General features: G+C 41.5%; 1 protein-coding gene and 1 non-coding gene across 3 annotated transcripts in view; both read right to left on the bottom strand.

The window, feature by feature from the left end:
- Window positions 1-5,315: 5,315 nt before the first annotated feature.
- PPM1E (protein phosphatase, Mg2+/Mn2+ dependent 1E) overlaps window positions 5,316-25,044 on the bottom strand; it is a 33,839-nt gene continuing 14,110 nt past the window's right edge. For both annotated transcript variants that reach the window (XM_032280679.1, XM_032280678.1), the window contains 4 exons: window positions 22,463-22,651; window positions 19,219-19,362; window positions 18,254-18,347; window positions 5,316-10,468 (listed from right to left, as the gene is read on the bottom strand). In XM_032280679.1, coding sequence (XP_032136570.1) covers window positions 9,411-10,468; window positions 18,254-18,347; window positions 19,219-19,362; window positions 22,463-22,651 — 1,485 coding nt within the window. In that variant the 3' untranslated portion in view covers window positions 5,316-9,410. The remainder of the gene's footprint in view (window positions 10,469-18,253; window positions 18,348-19,218; window positions 19,363-22,462; window positions 22,652-25,044) is intronic.
- On the bottom strand, window positions 19,621-19,760 carry LOC116553612. Its single transcript, XR_004269834.1, has one exon. It is a non-coding gene; the product is annotated as a U4 spliceosomal RNA (small nuclear RNA).

Raw genomic sequence — 25,044 nt, 5'->3', positions numbered from 1 at the left:
CTCCCACAATACGTGGGAATTCAAGATGAGATTTGGGTGGGGACACAGCCAAACCATATCATATGCCTGGGAGTGGGATTGCTGGGTGTGTAATAGAGAATTGTCTGGCCTTTGTCCCTAGTTCCTAGGAAGTGCCCTCTACATCTTTGGTATTCCTCAAGTGATAGGAATAATTTATGGTGGGCCTTGCTAGTTTATGCCAATGAGATGACTGAGGATGGGGGCTAGCTACACCAGAAAGGCCATGATACTATTAGAGGGTTGGGTTTCTGAACCATGTGATAGCCCAGTTTAAGCTCATTGCCAATGATTGTTATGCCTACATAAGGAAGTTCCAGGAAAAACTCTGTACACTAAAGCTTGAGTGAGTTTCCCTGGTTGACAGTACTCTGTATCTATTACATATATCAGTGTGCCTGGAGAGTGAGTCAAGTTGTCCTGAAGTCAAGGGGCCTTCACATTTGGGACTCTCCCACACCTCACCCTATGTATCTCTCCCTTTAGCTGGCTTATCTGTATCTGTTTATTATAATGAAACTCTGATCATAAGTGCATTTCTGAGTTCTGTGAGTTGTTCTAGTCAATTATCAAACCTGAGTAGGATAGCAGAAATGCTCAGATTTGTAACTAGCTGGTCAAAAGTGAGGGTGGCCTCAGGATCCCGGAACTTCGAGATGGTGTCTGGAATGAGGACAGTCTTGTGGAAGACTTTGCCCGTAACCTATACAGTTTGGCCTACCTCCGTGTAGTTGGTGTCAGAACTCATTGTACTGAGTCATGGTAAGTATACTCTTAACTTTCTAAGATGCTGCTCAACCTTCACCCTGACATAACTGTTTTGCATTCCCATCAGTAGCACATGAGAATTCCAGTTGCCTCTCACAACAGTTGGCACTGCCAGTAGTTTTTTAGCCATTCTTTTTTTTTTTTTTTTCCTAACCAGCTGAGCTAACCAACCATTTTTTAGCCATAGGTGTGTAATGGTATTTTGCTAATATTTTGCCCAGAAGTTTTCCATCTATATTCATGAGTGACATTGGTCTAAAATTTTATTCTGTCCTCATCTGATTTGATGTCAGTAATGCTGATGTCATAAGGTGAGTGTTCTATTTTCTGGAAAAGAATGTAGAATTGGCTGGGCGCGGTGGCTCAAGCCTGTAATCCCAGCACTTTGGGAGGCCGAGGTGGGTGGATCACGAGGTCAAGGGATCGAGACCATCCTGGTCAACATGGTGAAACCCCGTCTCTACTAAAACTACAAAACATTAGCTGGGCATGGTGGCGCATGCCTGTAATCCCAGTTATTCAGGAGGTTGAGGCAGGAGAATTGCCTGAACCCAGGAGGCAGAGGTTGCGGTGAGCCGAGATCGCGCCATTGCACTCCAGCCTGGGTAACAAGAGCGAAACTCTGTCTCAAAAAAAAAAAAGAATGTAGAATTGGTGTTATTGATGTTATTTATCCTTTTTGTTTTTTCTTGAGACAGAGTTTTACTCTTGTCACCCAGGCTGGAGTAGAATGGCATGATCTTGGCTCACTGCAACCTCCGCCTCCCGGGTTCAAGCAATTCTCCTGCCTCAGCCTCCCAAATAGCTGGGATTACAGGTGCGTGCCACCACACCCGGCTAATTTTTTGTATTTGTAGTAGAAACGGGGTTTCACTGTGTTAGCCAGGATGGTCTCGATCTCCTGACCTCAGGTGATCTGCCCGCCTCCGCCTCTGAAAGTGCTGGGATTACAGACGTGAGCCACCACACCTGGCCAGAAAACTTTTTCTTAGGTACGGTGTAGTTGGTATTTATATTGCTTGGTGTGCTCTGATTTTTTTTTTCCTTTTGAGACAGAGTTGTGCTCTGTCACCCAGGTTCTAGTGCAGTGGCTCGATCTTAGCTCACTGCAACCTCCACTTCCCAGGTTCACACGATTCTTGTGCCTCAGCGTCCCTAGTCGCTGGGATTACAGGCATGCACTACTATACCTGGCTAATTTTTTATGTTTTTAGTAGAAATGGTTGTTTCTCCATGTTTCCCAGACTGGTTTCAAGCTTCTGGCCTCAAGTGATATGCCTGCCTCAGCCTCCCAAAGTGCTGGGATTACAGGTGTGAGCCACCATGCCTACCCTTTTGCTTTTTTCCCTTTTTTTTTTGAGCTAAGGTCTTGCTCTGTCACCTAGGCTGGAGAGCAGCAGCAGGATCACAGCTCACTGCAGCCTCACCCCTCCTGGGCCCAAGCAATCCTCCCACCTCAGCCTCTCAAGTAGCTGGGACTACAAGCCATACACCATGCCCAGCTAATAATTTTTTTTTCAGAGAGGGTCTCACTGCATTGCCCAGGCTGGTCTTGAACTCCCGAGTTCAAGTGATCCGCCCACCTTAGCCACCCAAAATGCTGGGATTACAGGTGTGAGCCAACTCGCCCAGCTTTTTCTGGTGTTTTCTGAGTTTCTTTTATCTTTGGTTTTGTGTTTGTCATTGATTTTGGAATATTCTCAGCCATTATGTCTTCAAAATATTTCTTCTGCCCGTTATATTTCTTTTCTCCTTCTAGGATTCTAGTTGTGCATATGTTACACAGATACTGCTGCACAGCTTTTGTATGTTATGTTCTGGGTTTTGTTTTTCTTTTTTTTTCTTTTTTCTTTTCTGTTGTGTTTCAGTTAGGGTAATTTTTGTTAACTTGTCTTTAAGTTTTACTGATTTTCTTTTCAGCAGTTTAGAGCCTGATTAGCCAACTGAAGCCATTCATCCATCTCTGTTACGGCATTTTTCATGTTTTACATTTAATATTTAATTATAGGTTCCATCTCTTTGCTGTAATCACCCATATGATCTTGCATAGTATCAACCATTTTTCTTGACATAATTTTTTTTTTTTGAGACAGAGTCTTGCTCCATCACCCAGGCTGGAATGCAGTGGCACAATCTCAGCTCACTGCAATCTCAGCCTCCTGAATAGCTGGGACTACAGGCACACTCCACCACACGGAGCTTTTATATTTTTAGTAGAGATGGGGTTTCGCCATGTTGGCCAGGCTGGTCTCAAACTTCGGAGCTCAGGTGATCCTCCCACCTCAGCATTCCAAAACTATAATTACTTAAAATTCTCTCTTTCTTCCAAAATCTCTGTTGTCTGAGGCTGGTTCTGATTCTTTCATCTCTTCAGAATGTTTTCTTCTTGGCTTTTCATGTGACTGTATTTTGTTAAAAGCAACACCTCACATAGGACAAGATACTTTGATGAATAGTTTTTACACCTGAAAGTGGGCTGGCCTTTCCTGCTGCTAAGACCTCTGTTGCAGAGATGGAAATAATGTATTAGGGGTGATGCAAAAGTAATTATGGTTTTCGCTTTTGTAATGGCAAGAACCAAAATTACTTTTGTGCCAACCTAATAGTAGTTAGGAGTTGTGCTTGGTTCAAGATTGGATTTGCTGATTATCCTTAGTGGTCTCAAGTTCCTGTGATGATAGGCTGCATTTCTGATTGGGGTTGGATGCCAGAGCACTGTGTTTCTGACCCTGCGTTCCAGGCTCAGAAGCTTTCTGCTGGGTCTCTGAGAGGGTCTCTCGGTGTGCTTCTGTTGCTCTCCTGTCGTCCTCTTGGAAATATTCTGCTGTTACTTGAAGTGTAACTGGGGGCTAGGGAGGGGCTGGTATTCTTGGATTAAGCTGCAGTTTTAGGCACTGTGTCCCTAGGTTTGGAAGGATCTTCATTTACTCTGCCCCTCCCCTGGGATGGGGCTTTTTTTTCCCTAGCCCCTTCCCTCTGCCGCAGTGACTTTTCACCAGGATCCAGAGGGCAACAGTATTTGTGCCCTTTTTCCCTCCTAGAATAACACTTCTGTTCTGTGAGATGAGAGAAAGAGTATGGTAAGTTCCTTTACCCGTGTCCAAGGCTGCTGTATACTCCCCTGGGTGTGCGTCACAGCTGACACTTCTTAAGGCTCTTTCCAGTATTTTCTCTGAGCCCCTGGTAGAGATTGTGAAAAAAAGCCTGCAAGATAGGCGACTGCCCCAGTTTCTGCAGGCCTTCACGTTATGGGACTTCACATCTTATTGCAGCCTATGTTCTGCCTTCACTGATCATCACTTTAGCTAGCATGTTCTTTCCAGTCTGTATACAGCGACCCCACGGACACTAGTGCTAGTGTCTTCTCTCCACTTGCAGGCAACTGCCCCTCTGCACTCGGGGCCATTTGGTTATTCTGCAACCTCAGCTTCCAGTGGATTTGAAAAAAAGTCTAATTTATAGTCCATCTGGCTTATTTGCATAGTAAGAATGGAAGAAATCTTCCTTCTATCCCTACATCCCAGAGGGGAAGCTGGAGGTGCTGTGATTCAAAATATATATATATGCAAAATACACATTTTATTGAAAGTAAAATGAGTGTAATTAATCCTCAAACCACAATTCAGAAAAAGGGCCATTTTAAATTTATCTAAATTTTTAAATGTTTAAATTATAAAGGGTAAGATAGAGAAATTTGAAATAGAAAACCCCACGAGCTATTTTCTTTTTTGCATATTCACTTGAATCTTTCTGTGGTAATATTTTTAGACTTCTCATTCTACCTCTTGTTCCCACATTTACCAATACATGCCTTCATAATCTAGATTTATAGAAGTTTTAAAACTCTGCCTAGGGATGCTTATGAACGCATGGTAAGATTAGCCACTGTGGAGTCCAGGACATCAGTTGTACGGGCTGCTCTCTTTCTAAAATCCTTTTTTTGGCTGGCATGTTGACAGGGAGTCTCCCTTCCATTCCTGCCCTGCAGATCCTGCTGGCCAGAGTCCTTGTCTGAGATCTGCAGGTCAGTCAGTGTCTCTTGGTGTGCATGTGGGAAAGGCTGCTCCATAGGCTCCCGCTCCCACTGGGTTTTATTTGACCTGATAAGCCTGTAACAATTTGATTTGGCTTAATAATCGGCCAAACTAAGAACTTACTTTCTTCTAGGTTGAAACTAAAAGAGGCGAAGTAAAATGGGAAAACTTTGTTAGATGCAGAGTTCTAAGAATGAAGTAGCTGGGAGAAGGAGAACCCAAAAACACTTAGCCCTTTGGCAGGTCCAGTTCCTCTTCTCTTTTAGGATTCTAACACCGCTCTCTCCCCTCAAACTAATGAAGAGAACAGGTATCATACGAAACATCTCTCTGCTGGGGTAAAATAATATAGCAGCATTTAGCAAATTTTAAGTGTTCCAACCTTAAGAAAACGTCCACCTCAGGATTTTATTTTCCAATTCTGAAGGAATCTACACAAACTTAAACACTACATAACTTACCCTTCCTTTAAATAAAAAGACAAATGACTAGTGGTTTTAAATTGCCGGGTTTTATTAAGATAATTGGCAAAATTTCAACATACTCCCTACCTGAATGAACAGTTTTAATAAAATATGAAGGATCACTCATGATTACAACCGAACTCAAAAGTGAGCTGTAGAGCAGATTTGTAAATTGATAAATTTACTTGGTAAGAAATAATTAACTTCATTCGCTTCACTCCATAGAGAATTCTTTGCAGAGAAATGTTATGAACAAGAGAACAAAGCCTGTCTCACCAAAGAGCACCTAGGGTAAGAGTTTACAGTGATGTATCTGATTATCTAGTTCATCAAAGTTTATTTCCTTTTCAAAAAACAACTGCTGTGTCAGTCTGGAGTTCCCTGTCCTAGTTTATATTTTCTAATTAGTACAATAAATGGTCTTCAAAATAGAAGATAAAATGCTGCTATAGGAAGTAACAGTTATTTTTCAACATCATACCATTTTTCTGAAAAATAATTGTGTTATAATACTGGCAGTGTCTTATTTTGTTTTGCAAGAGACATTTGAGCTATTTGCAGGTCAGAATAGAAGTGGGTATTTGTCCTTTAATATCATGTGATTTTCAAAGGTGAAAAAAAATTCTTTTGCCAACTTATGATTCAAAGAAAAACAGTCTCAAATTAAAGTTTGGACAAAAGTATATAGTATTCCCTTATAGCCTTGCTTAGGTGAGAATGTTCACAGAATGAATAAATTAGTTTTAAAAATGTAGATCATTTTCTCACAAAGCCTTAGCAAGGACTTGATGGGGAAGGAAGTACTTCAACCACAGCAGTTTTTCTGTAAACACTGAACTTGTCCATTCATCATTTTCATCTGCCTATGGGATGTTGCACTTCTTACTGGCACAGTGTTCCAACAGTGGAGTGTGGTTGTCATGAAAATGCAGTATTGACACTATACCACTATAAATGTGGTCAAAATTAGACTCAGTGTTGACATTGATATTGTTGCCATTGTCCTTGAAAAAGGTGTTACTTTCAAGGAGCCTCCTAGTTAAATGCAACAGTAACTTTAATCATAATAATTCAAGGACAATGGATGGCACTTCTAGGTAAAGAAAAGGTATGTACATATGTGTTTCTACCCATCCTCCTCAGTACAGACCTAAATGAGATTAATAGCCCCAGTGTGTGTTGTTGTAGTGTTGCCTAACCTCATCTCCCTCAAAAGTACACATCTAGAAAGTGAACAAAGGAAACCTTTAAATTGGGGACTGACTCCCTTTGAAACTCACAGTGAATGTACAAGGAGTTTGTAATGACTCCAGTTGGTGACCTAAAGTCTGTTTCCCTAACCAGTACTACACTCTTGTTTGTATTTGTTTTACTATTTCCTATTCTAACAAAACTTGTTTAGCAGGCAAACAGATTGATGCAGACCATGTTAAATTGAAAAAGGGATACTGCCACTCTTTAAGGATTGAGTGTAGAACTTTCACCACCACTAAATTACACAATGAATAAAAATACAAAACACATAATTCACAGACTCTACCTCAGCATTAACAATTTATATATATTATATAGATACTTTTATATCTGTCTAATATTTTTACAATCACCAGATACACCATCATTAAATACAAGTTACAGAAATGTGTAGATACCATTAGAGGGTTACTTATTGCTTACGTCAGCAAGCAGCAAATAAGGGCACAGGATTTGAACTGAAGGGAACTACTTTCTATCACCAGTGGCATTAAGATATAACACTGCATTTCACAAAGCACTGCTTTTTATCTAGTTTATAGAACCAAGAGCAGCATATATCAGACCAATAACCACTATTTTAGTATGTATTATAGGATTTTAAAGGACTTACCTTACAAATGGTACTTAACTATAAATATGCATATTGTGAACAAGTGAATAGTTGCTATTTTTTACAATACTGGTTTATAACGACCACACTAGAACTACTTTGCTTTATTTTCTAGAGAGCTAATGGCATGAGAAATGAGTTAACACTGCTGTGTAGTCTGACCTACAAAATCCAGACCCTTAAAGATGGGTCTTTGTCCCAGTTTCATCCAGCCATTTTTTTCCCCCCACTGAAAAAGCCTATCATGTTTTTTTCCCTTTACCTTCTTTACTCTGATCACATACATTACTAATAGACAACTATAGAAATTTTTTTAAGTTTTTTTTTTTTTTTTTTTACTTCACTAAGCACTTTGGACTATAATGTGTACCAATATTCTGCTGCCTCTCTTTTCTTGTTTTCTTAGATAATTTGATTTGAAACTGACACTGCGCCTGATGGGTTGTTAACAAGATCTAGGCTTCAGAAAGTGACAGATAAGAGTGAGGTCCACGTGTGGGGCAAAGCCTCAGAATGATGAAAAGATTCTAGTGCTATAGTTGGGGCCATGCTGACTCCTTTTCAACCATTTGTCACAGACTTGAGAAGAAGAAATGACTTCAAAATCAAAGAAAACAAATACTGAAAGTCTCTACTTACATCCAAATTTTTAAAAATAAAATCTGTAGATTAACAATCTGATCATTGCTAAAGTGAAGCTGTTTTTGTCTATTTGATATAGCTGTACTGGTACCCAAGATATGCCAGTCATCTATGTCTTAAAATGCAGGAATTTTTAGTCTTCTGTTATGAGCCTGAGGATCATTTACTATCCTATAAACACATGATTAGGTGGGGGACATTTCCCAGCAAGAGCACTCACTGCGTCCTGTCCTTCCCGTGTGAGAGACACTGCAGAAGGGCTACCGTGGGCACTGGCTGAGCTGGTCCACAGTTGACATGGGGAGGGTAACACCAAGACATTCGTGACTCTCAGAGAATCAGAGACTGCTTCACTAAATGAATGAATCTGATAGTTTATTTGTTGTCTTTAGTTGACGACATGCTTCTAGCTTGAAACTGCAGAAACAGCAAAAAGCAGACAGTTTCAAAATATCTAGTATAACTAAATACTGAAATGAGAAGCACATGTCCTGTCTCTGCAGTCTAAAGCTGCATGTTAGAAGGACACTGACGTGTCCTCCAATTACAACTAAACAGACCTGGCTGTTGGAAATCTGCTTTCTCATGGCCTCTGGGCTCCCTTTAGGCAATACTTTCAGCCTCCTTCATGCCAATTACTTCACTCCCATGGGGGAAATAATTTTAGAGAAGTTAAAACTAGCATTTTTCATTCTCTAAAATCACTTTTTATAGTAATACATGCCTTTGCTGTCTGAACTAAAATATATATATAGAAATGCTTTTGATTTTCTTTGTAAATGGCATTTTGACTCTATAGTACATTTGTACCTGACATCTCCATTAAACCAGTTTTATTCCTGAGATGAGGGTACAGTGGAAAACACATTAGCATCATAGATTAAAACCAGTTGACAGCGGTCTCCTAAAATGCTAAGTAATAAAAATTCCTCCAAAAGCACCATAACAGGTTATGAAACTCCCAAATAACTATAGCCCTAGGAAATTTTTAATTAAAAAAAATTTCAGTCCTTTATGTTACAGGAAAAAAATCAGTAAATTTTTCTGACTATAAACTGCCTCACAAGTCTGTGAATATGACACTTTTAGACTAATTTACCACTTTCATTGTTACCAGTTAATCCATATGGCTTTTTTTTAGTCTTTACCTACCCAAAAAGGTGAGGGGGCAGGGAGTTCCTTCATAGTGCCCAGGATTTTGAGGGACATTTCCCAACTAAATTTAATTCAGCATTAAATTTTCCATAGATATATTAGGCACATCAGACCAGATTTCAACTGCATTGAGATTTCAACACTGTATATCCTGACTGAAATAACTAACTTGAAAGCTTCCACTAGTGACATGAAGGGATGGTGGGAAGGGGGTTGTATATAGGTGTCGAGACACATCACAGGGACCAGTTGTATAATTTTGCAAGTGAAACTGCCAATACTTTTTTTTAGATTGAAAACACTGTACTTTGAGTTTCCTAGAGATCTATTTACAGTGAAGAATTGAGCCATCTATGGATTCATAATGAAGCACATGTTTTAGAAATGTCTACCTTGTTTTCTAGTCTGATGATAGTGGTGTTTTTATTGGGGGAGAGCTAGCTAGCCTACTTGAAAGAAAAATTACTCTATTTTATAGCTCCAAGGAAGATCTGGGCATGGAATATCATGACTCTTTCTGAGCTTCCTCATGTTTTCACTGTACCCTTTCCAACTATTTTGCCTCCATGGCAGAGAACTTCTTATCCTATTTCTCTTCCCACTTCCAGTAAGTGAGGACAGGCTAGTGCCTATTTTGTGGGAAGGCTCTTCAGCAGAGAGAAATGAATAAAACTTTGGATTATACCTAAATCTGTGCCACTTCTTTGAGTAGTGGTGGCGTAAATGAGACAATCTAGAAACTCTGTTTCCTGGGGATTTTAACTGTTCATTTTCCAACCCTAGACAGACAGGAGATAAGCTCTCCATTCTGTATACTTGCTCCCCTGTTGAACCCAAATTGAAAGCAGCGGGAAACTCTCCAGCACCACTCCATTCAGGCAATGATGACTGAACTGATTTTTTCTCCATCATTAACTCATTAGTAAGATTTGCTTTCTTTGGTGCACCAGGACCAAACATCTCAACTGATGGCAAAAACTGGGCACTGTGAGGTTTGCTTGCTTCTAATTGTGTGAGATCTAGGTAGCCTGGGTCTTCCAGCACGTTGATTTGGGACCCTGGGCTCAGGCTAGTTCTATCAGTGAATGAATCCACACGCCCATCATAGCCTAGATCTGCTGGTGCTGAGCACTGGTGCTGAGGCCACGGGCGTTTGCACTCTCCGTGATTCTCCTTATCATCCCCACCATCTTCTTGCCCTCCTTGAAAAGAGTTCTCTGTCCAATCTGATTCCTCACTAACATTTACAGCTTTGTTCATGTCCCTCAGGAATACCACAATAACCGTGATGTTATCACTTGACCCAGCATCACGAGCTGATGCCACTAATTTGTGAGCAACCATACTGCTGTCTCCATTATTCTCTTTCAGGTGGTCGGACACAACTTTCACTGCCTCATCAGGGTTCACGGTGTCATAGAAGCCATCACAGGCCAGAATGAGGTAGTCTTCGGTCCCATCCAGAACAGTAGAGGCAGAATCTGCATCCCCACAGATATATGGCTTGTGTTCAGCATCTCCTGTGGGAAGCAGAGGGTAGAGGCATCGTTAGTCAGCCTTTGTTTTACCTTGTGTGCTAAGAACATTTATGAACAATGCCATGACTCTGATCACAACTTACTGGATTGTGAACTGAACTGACTGGAAAGAATTTTTAAAATAGTTTTGGACAAAATATTTAAATTCTCTGGTAATCAGATCTATTTACTCCTTATTCCCAGTTAAATAATTGCTAGTTACTGGGCATAAGTCCTTATGTAGCTTAGACTCTGAATATGTGCCTCTGGCTATTATTTAGGCTTAGCTGAGTCTAACGACAATGTCAGATCTAAGTTTGTTGATGTTCTGAAAATTCAGTACACTATGTAGGAAAATATGGTTGATGTGGTAGATCTGTTCTTTTGCAGGTGGTTAGGTTTGAGTTAATTGAAATTTGAGAACAAGTCCACATTCAAAGAAAGAAACCAAAGCTTTGATCATTCTCCATTTAACAATTTTTGTTCTGTTCTTGTTTAGAAATCAATAAATAGCTTCATGTTGTGAGCATGAAGGAAGGTTTGAGTTACACGATATTTTATAAATCAAGTCTAACTCTCTTAAGCTAGGAAGAGTTATGTCGCTGACCCAAGGCCTCACACATGGGAGCTGAATGCAGTTTTCTTGATTCCCAACCCACCTGGCTTTCTGTTTTTTAATGGTGCTTTACCTGTAACTTCTAGAGAACAGACAAAATGTATGGCCTGTTTTCTCTTCTATTTAGAGACTACCATATTCTTCGTATGCTCTCACCATCACCCACTTCTGTCTTTATTGTTATTGTGTGTTTCCCCACTTAACAACTGTGAGAACCCAAGGGCTCTCTGGGCCTTTCTGTCTTTAGAGAAGAAAGAATGACATCTCATCCTTGCTTCGCTCATCCTTTCACTGGTCCTGAAAGGTAAGTCAGTTATCACCAGGAAGAGAAGTTGCTTCAGTTGAGGGAACTGGACTATTAAGGAGTAACCTGCAGTTGGAGAGTAGGGTGCTTGGGGTAGGAGTGAGACTGCAGACCTCGGGCCCACACTAAACTAGGTTTCTATTACCAGACTACTAAGATAATTGTTCACTTAGGACTTTCAGATCCAGAGCACTTCCAGATTCATTCACTGTTTACATTGATTACATTCCTTTAGGTACTTTGTGAGAACACAGGAAAAAGGTCCTTAGCCTGTCAGGTAACCAAATAGCTTATGACTACTACAAGGGACTCTAGTTAACTTTTTTTTTTTTTTTTTTTTGAGACGGTCTTACTCTGTCGCCCAGGCTGGCGTGCAGTGGTATGATCAGGGCTCGCTGCAGCCTTGATCTCTCAGGCTCAAGTGATCCTCCTACCTCAGCCTTCCAACTAGCTGGGACTACAGGTACACACCATCATGCCCGGCTAATTTTTCTTTCTTTTTCTTTTTTTTTTTTTAAATAGGTATAGGGTCTCCCTGTGTTGCCCAGGCTGGTCTTAAACTCCTGGCCTCAAGCATCCATCTGCCCATCTTGGCCTCCCAAAATGCTGGGATTACAGGCACATACCACCATGCCCAGCTAATTTTTGTATTCTTAGTAGAGATGGGGTTTCACCATGTTGGTCAGGCTGGTCTCGAACTCCTGACCTCAGGTGATCTGCCCGCCTCAGCCTCCCAAAGTGCTGGGATTATAGGCATGAGCCATTGCAACCGGCCTCTCATTCACTTGTTTACAAAAAAAAAAAAAAAAACAACAATACACACAGGATAATGAGCAATAATTCCTAGAGTAGGGTATCATATATCACCATTAAATAGTATTATAAAAACAAAAAACAAACTCCAGATATTTACAAATGGCTTTATTATACAGCAGTGGCATATTGCTTAGTGGTTAAGGACACCAGCACTAGAGTCAGACTGCCTGGGTCCAAGTCGTAGCTCTTCTATTTGTTACCTACACAACTCTCATCAATTACTATCCTTTCCATTGCGCTAAAACTGAACTTTTGGACTCAGGGAAGATTAAAATGAAGATAAACTCACTTGAGTGATATGACTATATTTCATTATTTCTAGTATCTGTTATAGGTTCTCTCTGACCCAAGAAAGTTGGCCAGGTACAGTGACTCATACCTTTTGGGGGCCAAGGCGGGAGGATCACTTGAGGTCAGGAGTTCGAAGCCAGCCTGGCTATCATGGTGAAACCTTGTCTCTACTGAAAATACAAAAATTAGACAACCCTGGTGGTGTGCACGTGAAGTCCCAGCTACTTGAGAGGCTGAAGCAGGAGAATCGTTTGAACAGAGAAGGCAGAGGTTGCAGAGCCCATACCGAGCCACTGTACTTCAGCCTGGGTGACAGAGGGAGACTGTCTCAAAAAAAAAAAAAAAGGCCGGGCGCGGTGGCTCACGCTTGTAATCCCAGCACTTTGGGAGGCCGAGGCGGGTGGATCACGAGGTCAAGAGATCGAGACCATCCTGGTCAACATGGTGAAACCCCGTCTCTTACTAAAAATACAAAAAAAAATTAGCTGGGCATGGTGGCACACGCCTGTAGTCCCAGTTACTCGGGAGGCTGAGGCAGGAGAATTGCTTGAACCCAGGAGACGGAGGTTGTGGTGAGCCGAGATCACGCCATTGCACTCCAAGCGAACCAGAGTAAAACTCCGGGTAACAAGAGCGAAACTCCGTCTCAAAAAAAAAAAAAGTTTCTAACATTTTACATCTCTGTTTAATCTTCAGATAGGACAGAAAGCTCATTAGGAACCCTGTGAATAACTCTGCTAGAACCAATGTGGGCACATGCCCTGTCCAGCAGGTTGCATGATTAGATACACAGAGCAACAAATAATTACTTAATATAATTACTCAGGTTAGTATATGTATTAGGTAAGAAATTAGTCTTCGATGTTATAAATGTTCATTTCACACCTTCCATTCACAAACGTATAACCTGCTCATCTTACTCACATCTAGGCTTCTTCTCCATTATTTCTTACAGGAGTCAACCATCTTTCCCAAGCATCCTTTTAATTTAATCAACTTCACTTCCATGCTATGGTGCCTCCATAGCCTGCTAGAGCTCATTAAAACCCAATCTACTTAAACAGAAAATGCAGAAATCTAAGAGATATTTAAAAATAAAAAATAAATAAAACCCAAAATGGGATTCAGTGTCCTTTGCCAATTTACTAAAATTCCCATACCCTACTCTACCTGAGTATATGATTATCATCATTATTATTTTCTGAATTCCACCTCTAAAAATAAATGTCTTCTGAGTCACACTGTTCCCAAAAATCTTGTTTTAGTGCTTCAATTAAAAGACTACTGCAACTGTTAGTCTGGAACAGAACATACAAAGATTTGCACAGAGAAAATGCTGCCAAAGTTCTGGCTTTTCACCTGCTCTACTGTTGGGTGTCAAATTCATGACATTTCACCCCCTAATTTGGTAGGAGGGCATGAATATCCATTTGATGGTAGAAATGGCAACATCCTTTTGTCTTCAACCTCCTCTCTTCATATATTAGGAAACATAGCATGCCTCTGTCAACTTTGAATCATAAGTCTGAAGGGCTCATGGGGAGAAACTGTCCAAAACCTTTTAAAGTTTACGTATCATTTATTTCCTAAGTAGAGCTGAACTCTGCCCAGGAGTCCTTTTTCTTGTCCTTTTGCAACCCCCTATTTTATTCCATGAGGTTTCCAATTATTTCTCAAATTCTTCAACTCCCTCATCCACTTAAGCTACTGGATTTTGGTAGATGGCCTGATTTCCCACTTCAAAGCCAAGTTGATCAGGCTTGAATTTTCTCAGTTCCCCTCCCACCCCTGCCCCCCACACTCTTTTTTAATCTGTAGAGATTCCCCTACATGAGCTACCGTTTTCTCAGGCTAAGAGGTGTCTTCTTCCCGTCCTAACTGCACCTGCGCAGAACGCCGGCTTCTCTACTCGCTCTCTTTTTTTTCTTATAAACATGCTGAAATCTAAAATCTCCTCATCCTAAAAATAGAAACAACAAAAATGAACCCTCTTCTAAGCCACCACACTTACTTCCTTTCTCCCCTTCACCATCAAACTGCTCAAGAAACTAAATCTACACTTGCTCCTTTACGTTACTGCCTATTCCCGTGCACCAGATTGTTGATTAGTAGGTTTTCCCACCTACCAATCTATCTCATCAGTTGATACCTTCCTCCATATCCCTTTTTAGCTCTCCTCATCTCTGTAACAAATTGTATGAATGTCTCCTAGCCAGGCTGTTTCTACTGTAGCCCAGCTTTCATACAATTATCTTTACAAATACAAATCTGACCCTGTGTCCCCTCTGCATATTCACCTGGTAAATAAAGTCCGGACTACTTAGCTTCACACATAAGGCCCTTCGCTATCTGGCACCAACACTGCTCATCTCTTACCACTCCCATCTCTGTTCTAACCTCTGGTACTTGCTTTTCCTAAAATATGCATGCCCTTTCAAACCCCTATGTATTTATACTCCCCTCTACCTGTGTAGGGATTTCCTTCCCAGCACAATATCCTCCACATTCAACCCAAAAGTCACTCCATGTATGAAATCTCCCTTATTCACTCTTAAATTGCTTAGTTTTTATTAATAAAATAGAGATGAGGTCTCACTATGTTGCCCAGGTTGGTCTCAAAATCCTGGGCTCAAGCAATCCTCCCACCTTGACCTCCCACAGTGCTGGGATTACAGGCATGAGCTACCACGCTCAGCCTTGTCTCTGAGATTGTCACTTATTAAGGGACATTCTTCCCTGCTTTAGTTTTCCCTTTTAGAAGAGGCTGGTATTCTCTTGAAAGTTAGTTCTGTAATAAGCATTAAAGATGATCCTCAGGCTGGGCGCGGTGGCTCAAGCCTGTAATCCCAGCACTGTGGGAGGCCGAGGCGGGTGGATCACGAGGTCAAGAGATCGAGACCATCCTGGTCAACATGGTGAAACCCCGTCTCTACTAAAAATACAAAAAATTAGCTGGGCATGGTGGCGCGTGCCTGTAATCCCAGCTACTCGGGAGGCTGAGGCAGGAGAATTGCCTGAACCCGGGAGGCGGAGGTTGCGGTGAGCCGAGATCGTGCCATTGCACTCCAGCCTGGGTAACGAGCGAAACTCTGTCTCAAAAAAAAAAAAAAAAGATGATTCTCGGCTGGGTACGGTGGCTCATGCCTGTAATCCCAATACTTTGGGAGGCCGAGGCGGGCAAATTACCTGAGGTCAAGAGTTCGAGACCAGCCTGACTAACATGGAGAAATCCTGTCTCTACTAAAAATATATATTCAGTCAGGCATGGTGGCACATTCCTACAATCCTAGCTACTTGGGAAGCTGAGGCAGGAGAATCACTTGAACCCTGGAGACAGAGGTTGTGGTGAGCTGAGATCGTGCCATTGGACTCCAGCCTGGGCAACAAGAGCAAAACTCCATCTCAGGAAAAAAAGAAAAAAAGATCCTCAATCCTCTGACAAAGACAGGTCAAATGAGGAGAAATAGGTGTTTGGTTTGAGTTGTCAACCGAATTCACCGGCCACTCAAGCATTCATATAATGATCATTAATGTAAATTAGTTCCACAGATAGTATGGTCCCCTGGTTCAATGATAGCATTTAATGGGTGTTAGACAGTCCTGCTAAACCTCCTACAATGTGCATAATAAAGAATTTTCCCTACCAAAAATAATAATTCTATATAAGGGTATATTTTAGAAATGAGCAATTTCCCCTTTTTGGCCTTATTCTAGAGTTCCTAATAACTCCCTCCAGTCTAAGGTAAAGCCAACTTTCAATTTTTCAGGAGGTATTTGTAGACTTTTAGCTCTCTATTTCCCTTTCAGCTTTCTGCTCATATTTGGGCCACTTCACAGCTTGCCAGCAACTTCCCAAAGAGTGGGAGGAACTCAAATCAGTGGTGAAAGCACAATCCTTTAAGATTTTCTTCATGTTCTGGAATTTTTTGTTAATGATTAACTAAATTTTGAGACTAGATGTGAATTCCATTTATCCATGTTATCCCCATGTCTAATTACTTCATTTCATTAGGGAAGCAGATAAAAAACTGCAGTATACATGCAATGTACATATCACCCATATAGTACACATATTGATTTATTCTTTTTTTAAAAACAGGAAGTGAAGCCATGAAGCCTAAATTAATAAACCCAGGGCCCAAAGTGAGACAAAGGCAGAAATAGCTTAATTCTTTGAACTTATACCCTTGCATTTTTGTCCAGCCAACTTAGCTGTTTAATCTCTAGGTGTTAGACTGAGTTTGACTTTCCCCTTCTTTTGAAAAATTTAAGTCCCAGGGATATAGGGTTCTTTGAAACCCCAGGGTTATCTTACAAATTACTGTACCACATACAGAAAGTCGTTTTAATCTACAAACCACAATGTTTTTCCTATTATTCTGTGATTTATGTCATTTTAAAATTCATTGAAATAATTTTTTTTTTTGAGATGGAGTCTCTCACTCCTTTACCCAGACTGGAGTACGGTGATGCAATCTCTGCTGACTGCACCCTCCGCCTGGGTTCAAGCGATTTTCCTGCCTCACGCTCCCGAGTAGCTGGGACTACAGGTGTGTGCCAACACACCTGGCTCATTTTTTGTATTTTTAGTAGAGATGGGGGTTTCAACATGTTGGCAGGATGGTCTTGATCTGACCTCATGATCCACTCACCTCAGCTCCCAAAGTGCTGGGATTATAGGCGTGAGCCAACATGCCCAGCCTGTCATTGAAATAACTTAAAGGCATAAACAAAATAAATGTGGATAAAATATGGTGAAAGGCTTTCATTCTCTGGAAAATACTGATTTGATCCAAAATGCAATGAAATGAGGAAAACTGTGATATTTTGTTTTTGTTTTGAGACAGGATCTCACTCCCTTAGCCCAGGCTGGAGTGCAGTGGCACAATCTTGGCTCGTTGCAGCCTCAAACTCCTGGACTCAAGCAATCCTTCTGCCTCAGCCTTCCATGTTCTAGGACTACAGGCATGAGCCACTATGCCCAGATATATAATTTTTTTTTAAAGAGACGGAGTCTTACTGTGTTGCCCAGGCTTGAACTCCTGGGCTCAAGCGGTCTGCCTGCTTCGGCCTCCCAAAGTGCTGGGATTACAGATGTGAGCCACTGTGCCTGGTGTGGTTTAAGGCAGATTTGTGTACTGATGATTAAAGGCTTCCATAAAATAAAATTTAAAAAGCATAGAAAGTAAATTCTACATTTCTTGATATGGTTCTCTTTCAGTAATGGAATTTAAGTATATAAATATACAGGTTTAATTAATTCAAAACAGGCATTATCCAATTATTTAAAAAGGCATTATCCAATTATTATTATTATTATTATTTTTTTTTTTTTTTTTGAGACGGAGTTTCGTTGTTGTTACCCAGGCTGGAGTGCAATGGCGCGATCTCAGCTCACCGCAACCTCTGCCTCCTGGGTTCTGGCAGTTCTCCTGCCCCAGCCTCCTGAGTAGCTGGGACTACAGACACGCACCACCATGCCCAGCTAATGTTTTGTATTTTTAGTAGAGATGGGGTTTCACCATGTTGACCGGGATGGTCGCGATCTCTTGACCTTGTGATCCACCCGCCTCGGCCTCCCAAAGTGCTGGGATTACAGGCTTGAGCCACCACGCCCGGCCTATCCAATTATTATTTTAAAGAATAATAATGAGCACTCTGGTAATATAAATTATCATCTCAGGTTTCCTGCATCAGAGTTAATACAGGACAATGAGCTAGAAGAGGACAGTTTGGAGAAACAAAAAATTATTTTTCCTACCAATAGCTCTGGAGACCGACAGACTTCCATTCACCCTCCAGGCACCAAACCAGACTACGCAACCTCCAAGGGCCTCAATTCGTTGCTTTTCGTCCTAAACAGCAATGCAATAAAAAGAAGCAAATAACCGGATTCAGGATTTATTCATCTACTTTAACAGTAAACAACAAATATAATACTTATCTGCTTATGAAAAGGTTCTCCTTGTTTCTCCATTGGAGGGTGGGCACAGCTGCTGATAGCAATAATTATAATAATTGTAGCAATAATTGTAATATTAAGTGGCCAGGCGCAGTGGCTCACAGCTGGAATCTCATCACTTTGGGAGGCCATGGCAGGTAAATCACAAGGTCTGGAGCTCGAGACTAGCCTGGCCAACATGGTGAAACCCCATCTCTACTAAAAATAGAAAAAATTAGCTGGGCATAATGGCGGATGCCTGTAATCCCAGCTACTCAGGAAGTTGAGGCAGGAGAATCACTTGAACCAGGGAGTTGGAGGTTACAGTGAGCCAAGATTGCACCACTGTACTCCAACTTGGGTGGCACAGTGAGACTTCATCTCAAGAAATAATAATAATTATTAAGTGAATCCTGGCTGGGTGTGGTAGCTCACGCCTATAATCCCAGCACTTTGGGAGGCCAAGGCGGGTGGATCACCTGAGGTCAGAAGTTCAAGACCAGCCTGGCCAACATGGTGAAACCATGTCTCTACTAAAAATACAAAAATTACCCGGGCATGGTGGCGTGTGCCTGTAATCCCAGCTACTAGGGAGGGTGAGGCAAGATAATCGCTTGAACCTGGGAGGCGGAGGGTGCAGGGAGCTGAGATTGCACCATTGCACTCCAGCCTGGGCAACAAGAGCAAAACTCCATCTCAAAAAAAAAGATTAGGTCAATCCTAATCAATAGAAAATCTAAACTAATAACTAGAGCATGGGCTCTATTAAAACAGACCATACTTACCTCTCTGTCAGGTTTGTGTGGCTTCATTAGTTCGACAGCTTGGCCCTTTCTCACAAGCATAACCTGGGAATCACCCACCCAGGCCACGTGTAGCATGTTGCCTCTGATGAAAGTCACCACTCCTGTGGTCCCACATCTTAAGCTCTGAAAATAGTTTAAATAAAACCACATTCAGTGAAAAGAAATAGATACTACATTCTTATTGAGAAGCAATTTATAATTAATGTAAGCTCTTCAGCTGGGAGCTACGCTACTGATAATGGAATTTCACAAATACACAATAATTCATATATCTCAATGCATTTTTACATACATATATTTATTTATGTGTATATACACATATAAGTCCACCTGATCTGTGATATGCAAGGCGGGGATGATTATTAATTCCACTTTAATCAGTCTCCGTAGAGACTGTCAAAAATTGCCAGTGCCGACTGTGTTGCAAGTTGTCACGACAGGGTATTGGGAAAGTTTTCAATTAGCAATAATTGTGCCTCGGATAAACCTCATTGGCTACGATACTGCCACTGTGCAAAGCTTAATTCCACTTTAAATACCAATAAGAAAACTACGGCAGGTTATGTGACTTGCCCAAGGGCAGGTAACTGATTAGTACATAAAACAGAATGGAAATTCTTTTTCCTCCCAGTCAAAACACCAAATCCCCTATACAAATCCTCAGAGTAAAAATATCTATATTCTGCTCTCCATTTCATTACTGACATCCTATTTGTTCAGTCGGACAATCCTGGCTGTACCAAATGATATATAAAACATCTGACTGGTACACAACAAGTGCTCTAATCTCTGGAAATTAAGCTAAGGAGCCAAGAGACAGCTTACGTTCCCTGGAGTACTAAGATGCTTGTACTTTTAAAAAATATCCTCCCTACCAATATTTTTAGGGGCCTTTGCTTTTGGAACACTGCATAAAGAACGAACAGCCTGGAATCTCACTGCAGTAGCTATCACTGTACTTAAAGCTCTTGATCCTACTATACGAAAATGACATCCCCGTTTGACATGAGTCACCACCAAACAAGCATGACTTTCTGTTACTAAGGACCTGGCCTAAATTAGAACCAATGCGTCAGGGGTGGTAAAAGGCCTCTTGTATCCAATGAGAAAAACAACTTCTCATTTTCCCTATATAGGGAAAGTTTGTTATAAATCCTCACCCACCAATAAAATGTCTTCCCACACAGAATGTTCAAAAACTCAGCCCCCTAGAACACATGATAAAGACACTTTAGTGCATATGCCCTGGAGAGAACAGGAGGCAGGGCTGCTTCACAACAGGAATAGCTGCTTTCTTCCCAGCAGTTAGCAGCACATGGAAGCATAAGGAGCAAAAAAGGGGCTGCTGAGACAAACCTATATTATTCAGAACTACTGGCAGAACTGAGAGCCACCAGGGTCACTGACGAAACAAATGAGGTAAACATGGTCAGAAAAAAAAAAAAAAAAAAAAAACATAATTTTGAGAAGGCAGAGAAAAAGGAATAGAGGATGAAGAAGACAGAGTGATTTTCTTTGTTTAACATTGGTGATTACAGGTCACCTCTCAGGGCCCGCTCTTGTCCTCAGCTCAGATGATGAAAGCCCACAGCTTCAAGAGAGGCAGAGCCAAGCAGAATGCAGGTCCTCAAGAGACTGGGAGCTCTGAGGTCAAGTGCGGCTTTATTCTTCAGCCCCACCTCTTTGTGTGGACTCTACTGGTTACTGTTGGATTTGCATATTAATCCAAACTTAGGGGAGGGAAGACATAAAAAATAATTCTCTTTCTTAATACTAAATAGGTCTGAATTATTGTTTTATTAATTCCAAGCCCCATTATTGCTGGTAGCATTAACTATGCTATCAAAAAAATGGATTAAATGATTACCCTGATCTTTCCAAGCCCTTTTTCTTTTTTTTTTTAGACGGCGGTCTCGCTCGGTCAGCCAGGCTGGAGTGCAGTGGCATAATCGCGGCTTACTACAACCTCCACCTCTTGGGTTCAAGTGATTCTCCTGCCTCAGCCACCTGAGCAGCTGGGACTACAGGCGTGTGCCATCACACCCAGCTAACTTTTTGTATTTTTAGAAGAGACGGGGTTTTACCATGTTGGCCAGGCTGGTCTTGAACTTCTCACTTTGTGATCCGCCCACCTCAGCCTCCCAAAGTGCTGGGATTACAGGCATGAGCCACCGCACCTGGCCTCCAAGCCCATTTTAAAAAGAGTTAATGTTTCTATCCTGGCCAACATGGTGAAACCCTGTCTCTACTAAACACAAAAAATTAGCTGGGCGTGGTGACGCGCACCTGTAGTCCCAGCTATTCAGGAGATTGAGGCAGGAGAATCACTTGAACCCAGGAAGCGGAGGTTGCAGTAAGCCAAGATTGCACCACCATACTCCCACCTGGCGACAGACCGAGACTCCATCTCAAAAAAAAAAGTTAATGTTTAAGTTACAGGGCAGGAGTCTTATTTTCTGTCTGTATCTATTTCTGTAATTACTTTTAAAAATTAAAAGTCATTTTCTTTCTATTCACCCCTCGTTACAAAACCAATATAGAATACTATAGTTAATTATACTGTAGTTAATTATGTACCAATACCCAGAATGATAATTATTTTTTTTAACCTTTAGACCTTAATACAGAGCCCTTGCCATTCATTCAAAGTAAAAAACTTAGGTCTGATTAACCTTAGCAATGTAGGACAGGAGCTCTGACTTTTCTGCCAGTAAGAGAAAAATCAGCTCAAGGATCATCTAAGGATTCACCTTCTCCAAGAGAATTTTCCCTCAAGAGATACACAGCAAAACACTGCCTACCCATTTAGAACCAAATGTATGGAAGTAATCCCAGTTTCTGTTTCCTTTTTAGACCATTGTTTTATTCACCATATCCAGATCTTGTCAGCAAGAGTCTGCTTAGAGAGATGGTCCTGGTGTGAACCTGACAAGCAATGGTGAATAAAAGAAAGATGAAACTCACCTGCCAAATCCGGCAATTATTACAGAAATGAATGCAGAAAATTACAGCTTGAGACTTTCTATATAGTACATCATTGTACCCCCTAAAGCTTCCTGAGAAGGCAATTAGAACTACAACAGAATCCAATACTATGAGTCAAGAATACAATTTGGATAATGTCTGCCCCGAAAGAGAAAATCTAAATAGCCCTTTAACCACACAGACTAAGTTGAGCTCCGCTAGCGCAATTCCAGCTGGAATCTGTGAGAAAGGGGCATACCTCCCTGGCTGCTTTCTGTACAAACCGCTCATCAGTGACCCGGAAGGCCCTGCACAGGGCCTCAGCAGGATCATGGGGGAACATCTCCTGACGGACTAAGTTAACGTGGAGGTGAATGGAGGCGTAAATAGCAGCATCAACTCCCCCATGGCCATCAAACACTGCAAAGTAAGCTTGTTCTTCCTGGTCCTGTCAACAGAAACACAGAACAGTTAAGGGAGCTGGGTATAGCACGATTCAAATGAACCAATCTCCCGGCATCACTGTTGCCCATCCTTTCTCCTCCGCTGCATTTGTCATTCGGAATAATGAGACTAAATGTTTTCCTTCTCTAACATGCCTGATCAACTGCTGAAATACCTGCAATATTAGGGCATCTGTGTTTACACACCAGAACACGGGAACACGTCATACCCAATTAGCTCAAGCTGAAGTGCCCTCTCTCTCCGTGAAAGTTGTTGTCTTGTGCCATGGAAACCACCCACATACATTTGCTTCAAAATTGCTGTTACAAGTTGAGGGAGGGGGAATACGGAAGGTATGAGAAGGAATTGAACAAAAGCAGCTCTAGATTGAGTGATTTTTTTTCAAAATGAAAGTTCTTTAATAGCAAAATTAGAACCTGAGAACAATAGAAAATAACTGGTCTTCCAGCACAAGGACAATTAAATTCAAGTTTAAGATATATAAAGATAGGAAAGCATAAACATGATTCTAAACTACAATAGGTTCTTCATAAATCATTCCCAGTCACACTGCATTCTCACCATAAACAGCATAGCATCTCTAAGCTAGTTTACCAAACTTGAACCACATCAGATGCTCAAATGCCCTGTGTGGCTGACCACTTTGCCTCACCCCATGATCTAAGATTTTAGTTTCACATTTCCTTGCAAAGGCAACTGCCAGTGGGGGGATCTTCCAATCCTGTGCTTTATCTTGACAAAAAAGGCCTAATCATAAGATGCCATATCAACCATTAAGTAGTTTGCTGCTTTATCATCTACTCAAGGGTTTAAATCTCAGCTCTGTCTCACTTAAGAGATCTGTGGCAACTGAACTGGCACTGAGTCCTCAGCTCCCTTCAGGCAACAGTATGTAATGACTCGTTTGCAAGTCTTTTGAGTTCTTTTTCCTAGGCTCTAGGAGCCTTAGCGGAGTCCAGGCCTGTCATTGATTCTTTTTTTTTTTTTTTTGAGACGGAGTTTCGCTCTTGTTACCCAGGCTGGAGTGCAATGGCGCGATCTCGGCTCACTGCAACCTCCGCCTCCTGGGTTCAGGCAATTCTCCTGCCTCAGCCTCCTGAGTAACTGGGATTACAGGCACGCACCACCATGCCCAGTTAATTTTTGTATTTTTAGTAGAGATGGGGTTTCACCATGTTGACCAGGATGGTCTCGATCTCTTGACCTTGTGATCCACCCGCCTCGGCCTCCCAAAGTGCTGGGATTACAGGCGTGAGCCACCGCGTCCGGCCCTAATTCTTAAGCCAATCATGTAATATTCTGTGGTTTTCTCATCTGTTAGGCAGGGATGAGTTGCTGTCTCATGGGGATTTGGAAGAACTATTATAATAACAAGTATATCTGCACTTTGAAAAAGTTCTTTTTAATTAATTAATCTATTTATTTATTTATTTATTTATTTATTTGACATGGAGTCTCGCTCTGTGGCCAGGCTGGAGTGCAGAGGCATCTGATCTTGGCTCACTGCAACAACCTCTGCCTCCCAGGTTCAAATGATTCTCCTGCCTCAGCCTCTGAGTAGCTGGGACTACAGGCGCATGCCACCACGCCCAGCCAATTTGTATTTTTAGTAGAGATGGGGTTTCACTGTGTTGGCTAGTATGGTCTAGATCTCTTGACCTTGTGATCTGCCCGCCTCAGCCTCCCAAAGTGCTGGGATTACAGGCATGAGCCACCACGCCCAGCCTGAAAAAGTTCTTATTATTTACTTATTTTTAGAGTCAGGGTTTCACTTTGTCACCCAGGCTAGGGTACAGTGGCATGATCATAACTCATTGTAACTTCGAATTCCTGGGCTCAGAGGATCATCCCGCCTCAGCCTCCCCAGTAGCTGGGATTATAGGCAAGAGCCACTGCACCTGGCTGCAAAACTTCTTTTTAAAAGGGTATATTACATTCCCAAAAGTACCAAATATAAATGTCCATAGAATAACCAAAATATTATGAAACCTATGTCTAATACACACATTGCAACTAGTTCATTTAGCAACTTTAACGCCATTAAAGAAAGATTAAACAACTCTCTAGAAATAATCCTGGCTGGGCGTGGTGGCTCACCACCCAGTACTTTGGGAGGCTGAGGCAGGTGGGTCACTTGAGGTCAGGACTTGGAGACCATCCTGGCCAACATGGCTCTACTATAAATACAAAGATTAGGTGGGTGTGGTGGCACATGCCTGTAATCCGTTTACTCCGGAGGCTGAGACAGAAGAATCTCTTGAACCTGGGAGGTGGAGGTTGCAGTGAGCCAAGATCGTGCCACTGAACTCCAGCGCCTGGCAACAGAGACTCCATCGCAAAAAAAAAAAAAAAAAAAAAAAAAAAAAAAAAAAAAAA

This window comes from Sapajus apella, unplaced genomic scaffold (assembly GCF_009761245.1).
Source record: "Sapajus apella isolate SASKATOON/1434 unplaced genomic scaffold, GSC_monkey_1.0 scaffold12, whole genome shotgun sequence".
Classification (NCBI taxonomy): Eukaryota; Metazoa; Chordata; class Mammalia; order Primates; family Cebidae; genus Sapajus; species Sapajus apella.
The sequence above is the reverse complement of the archived record's forward strand: the minus strand, read 5'-3'. Positions and strand labels throughout refer to the sequence as shown.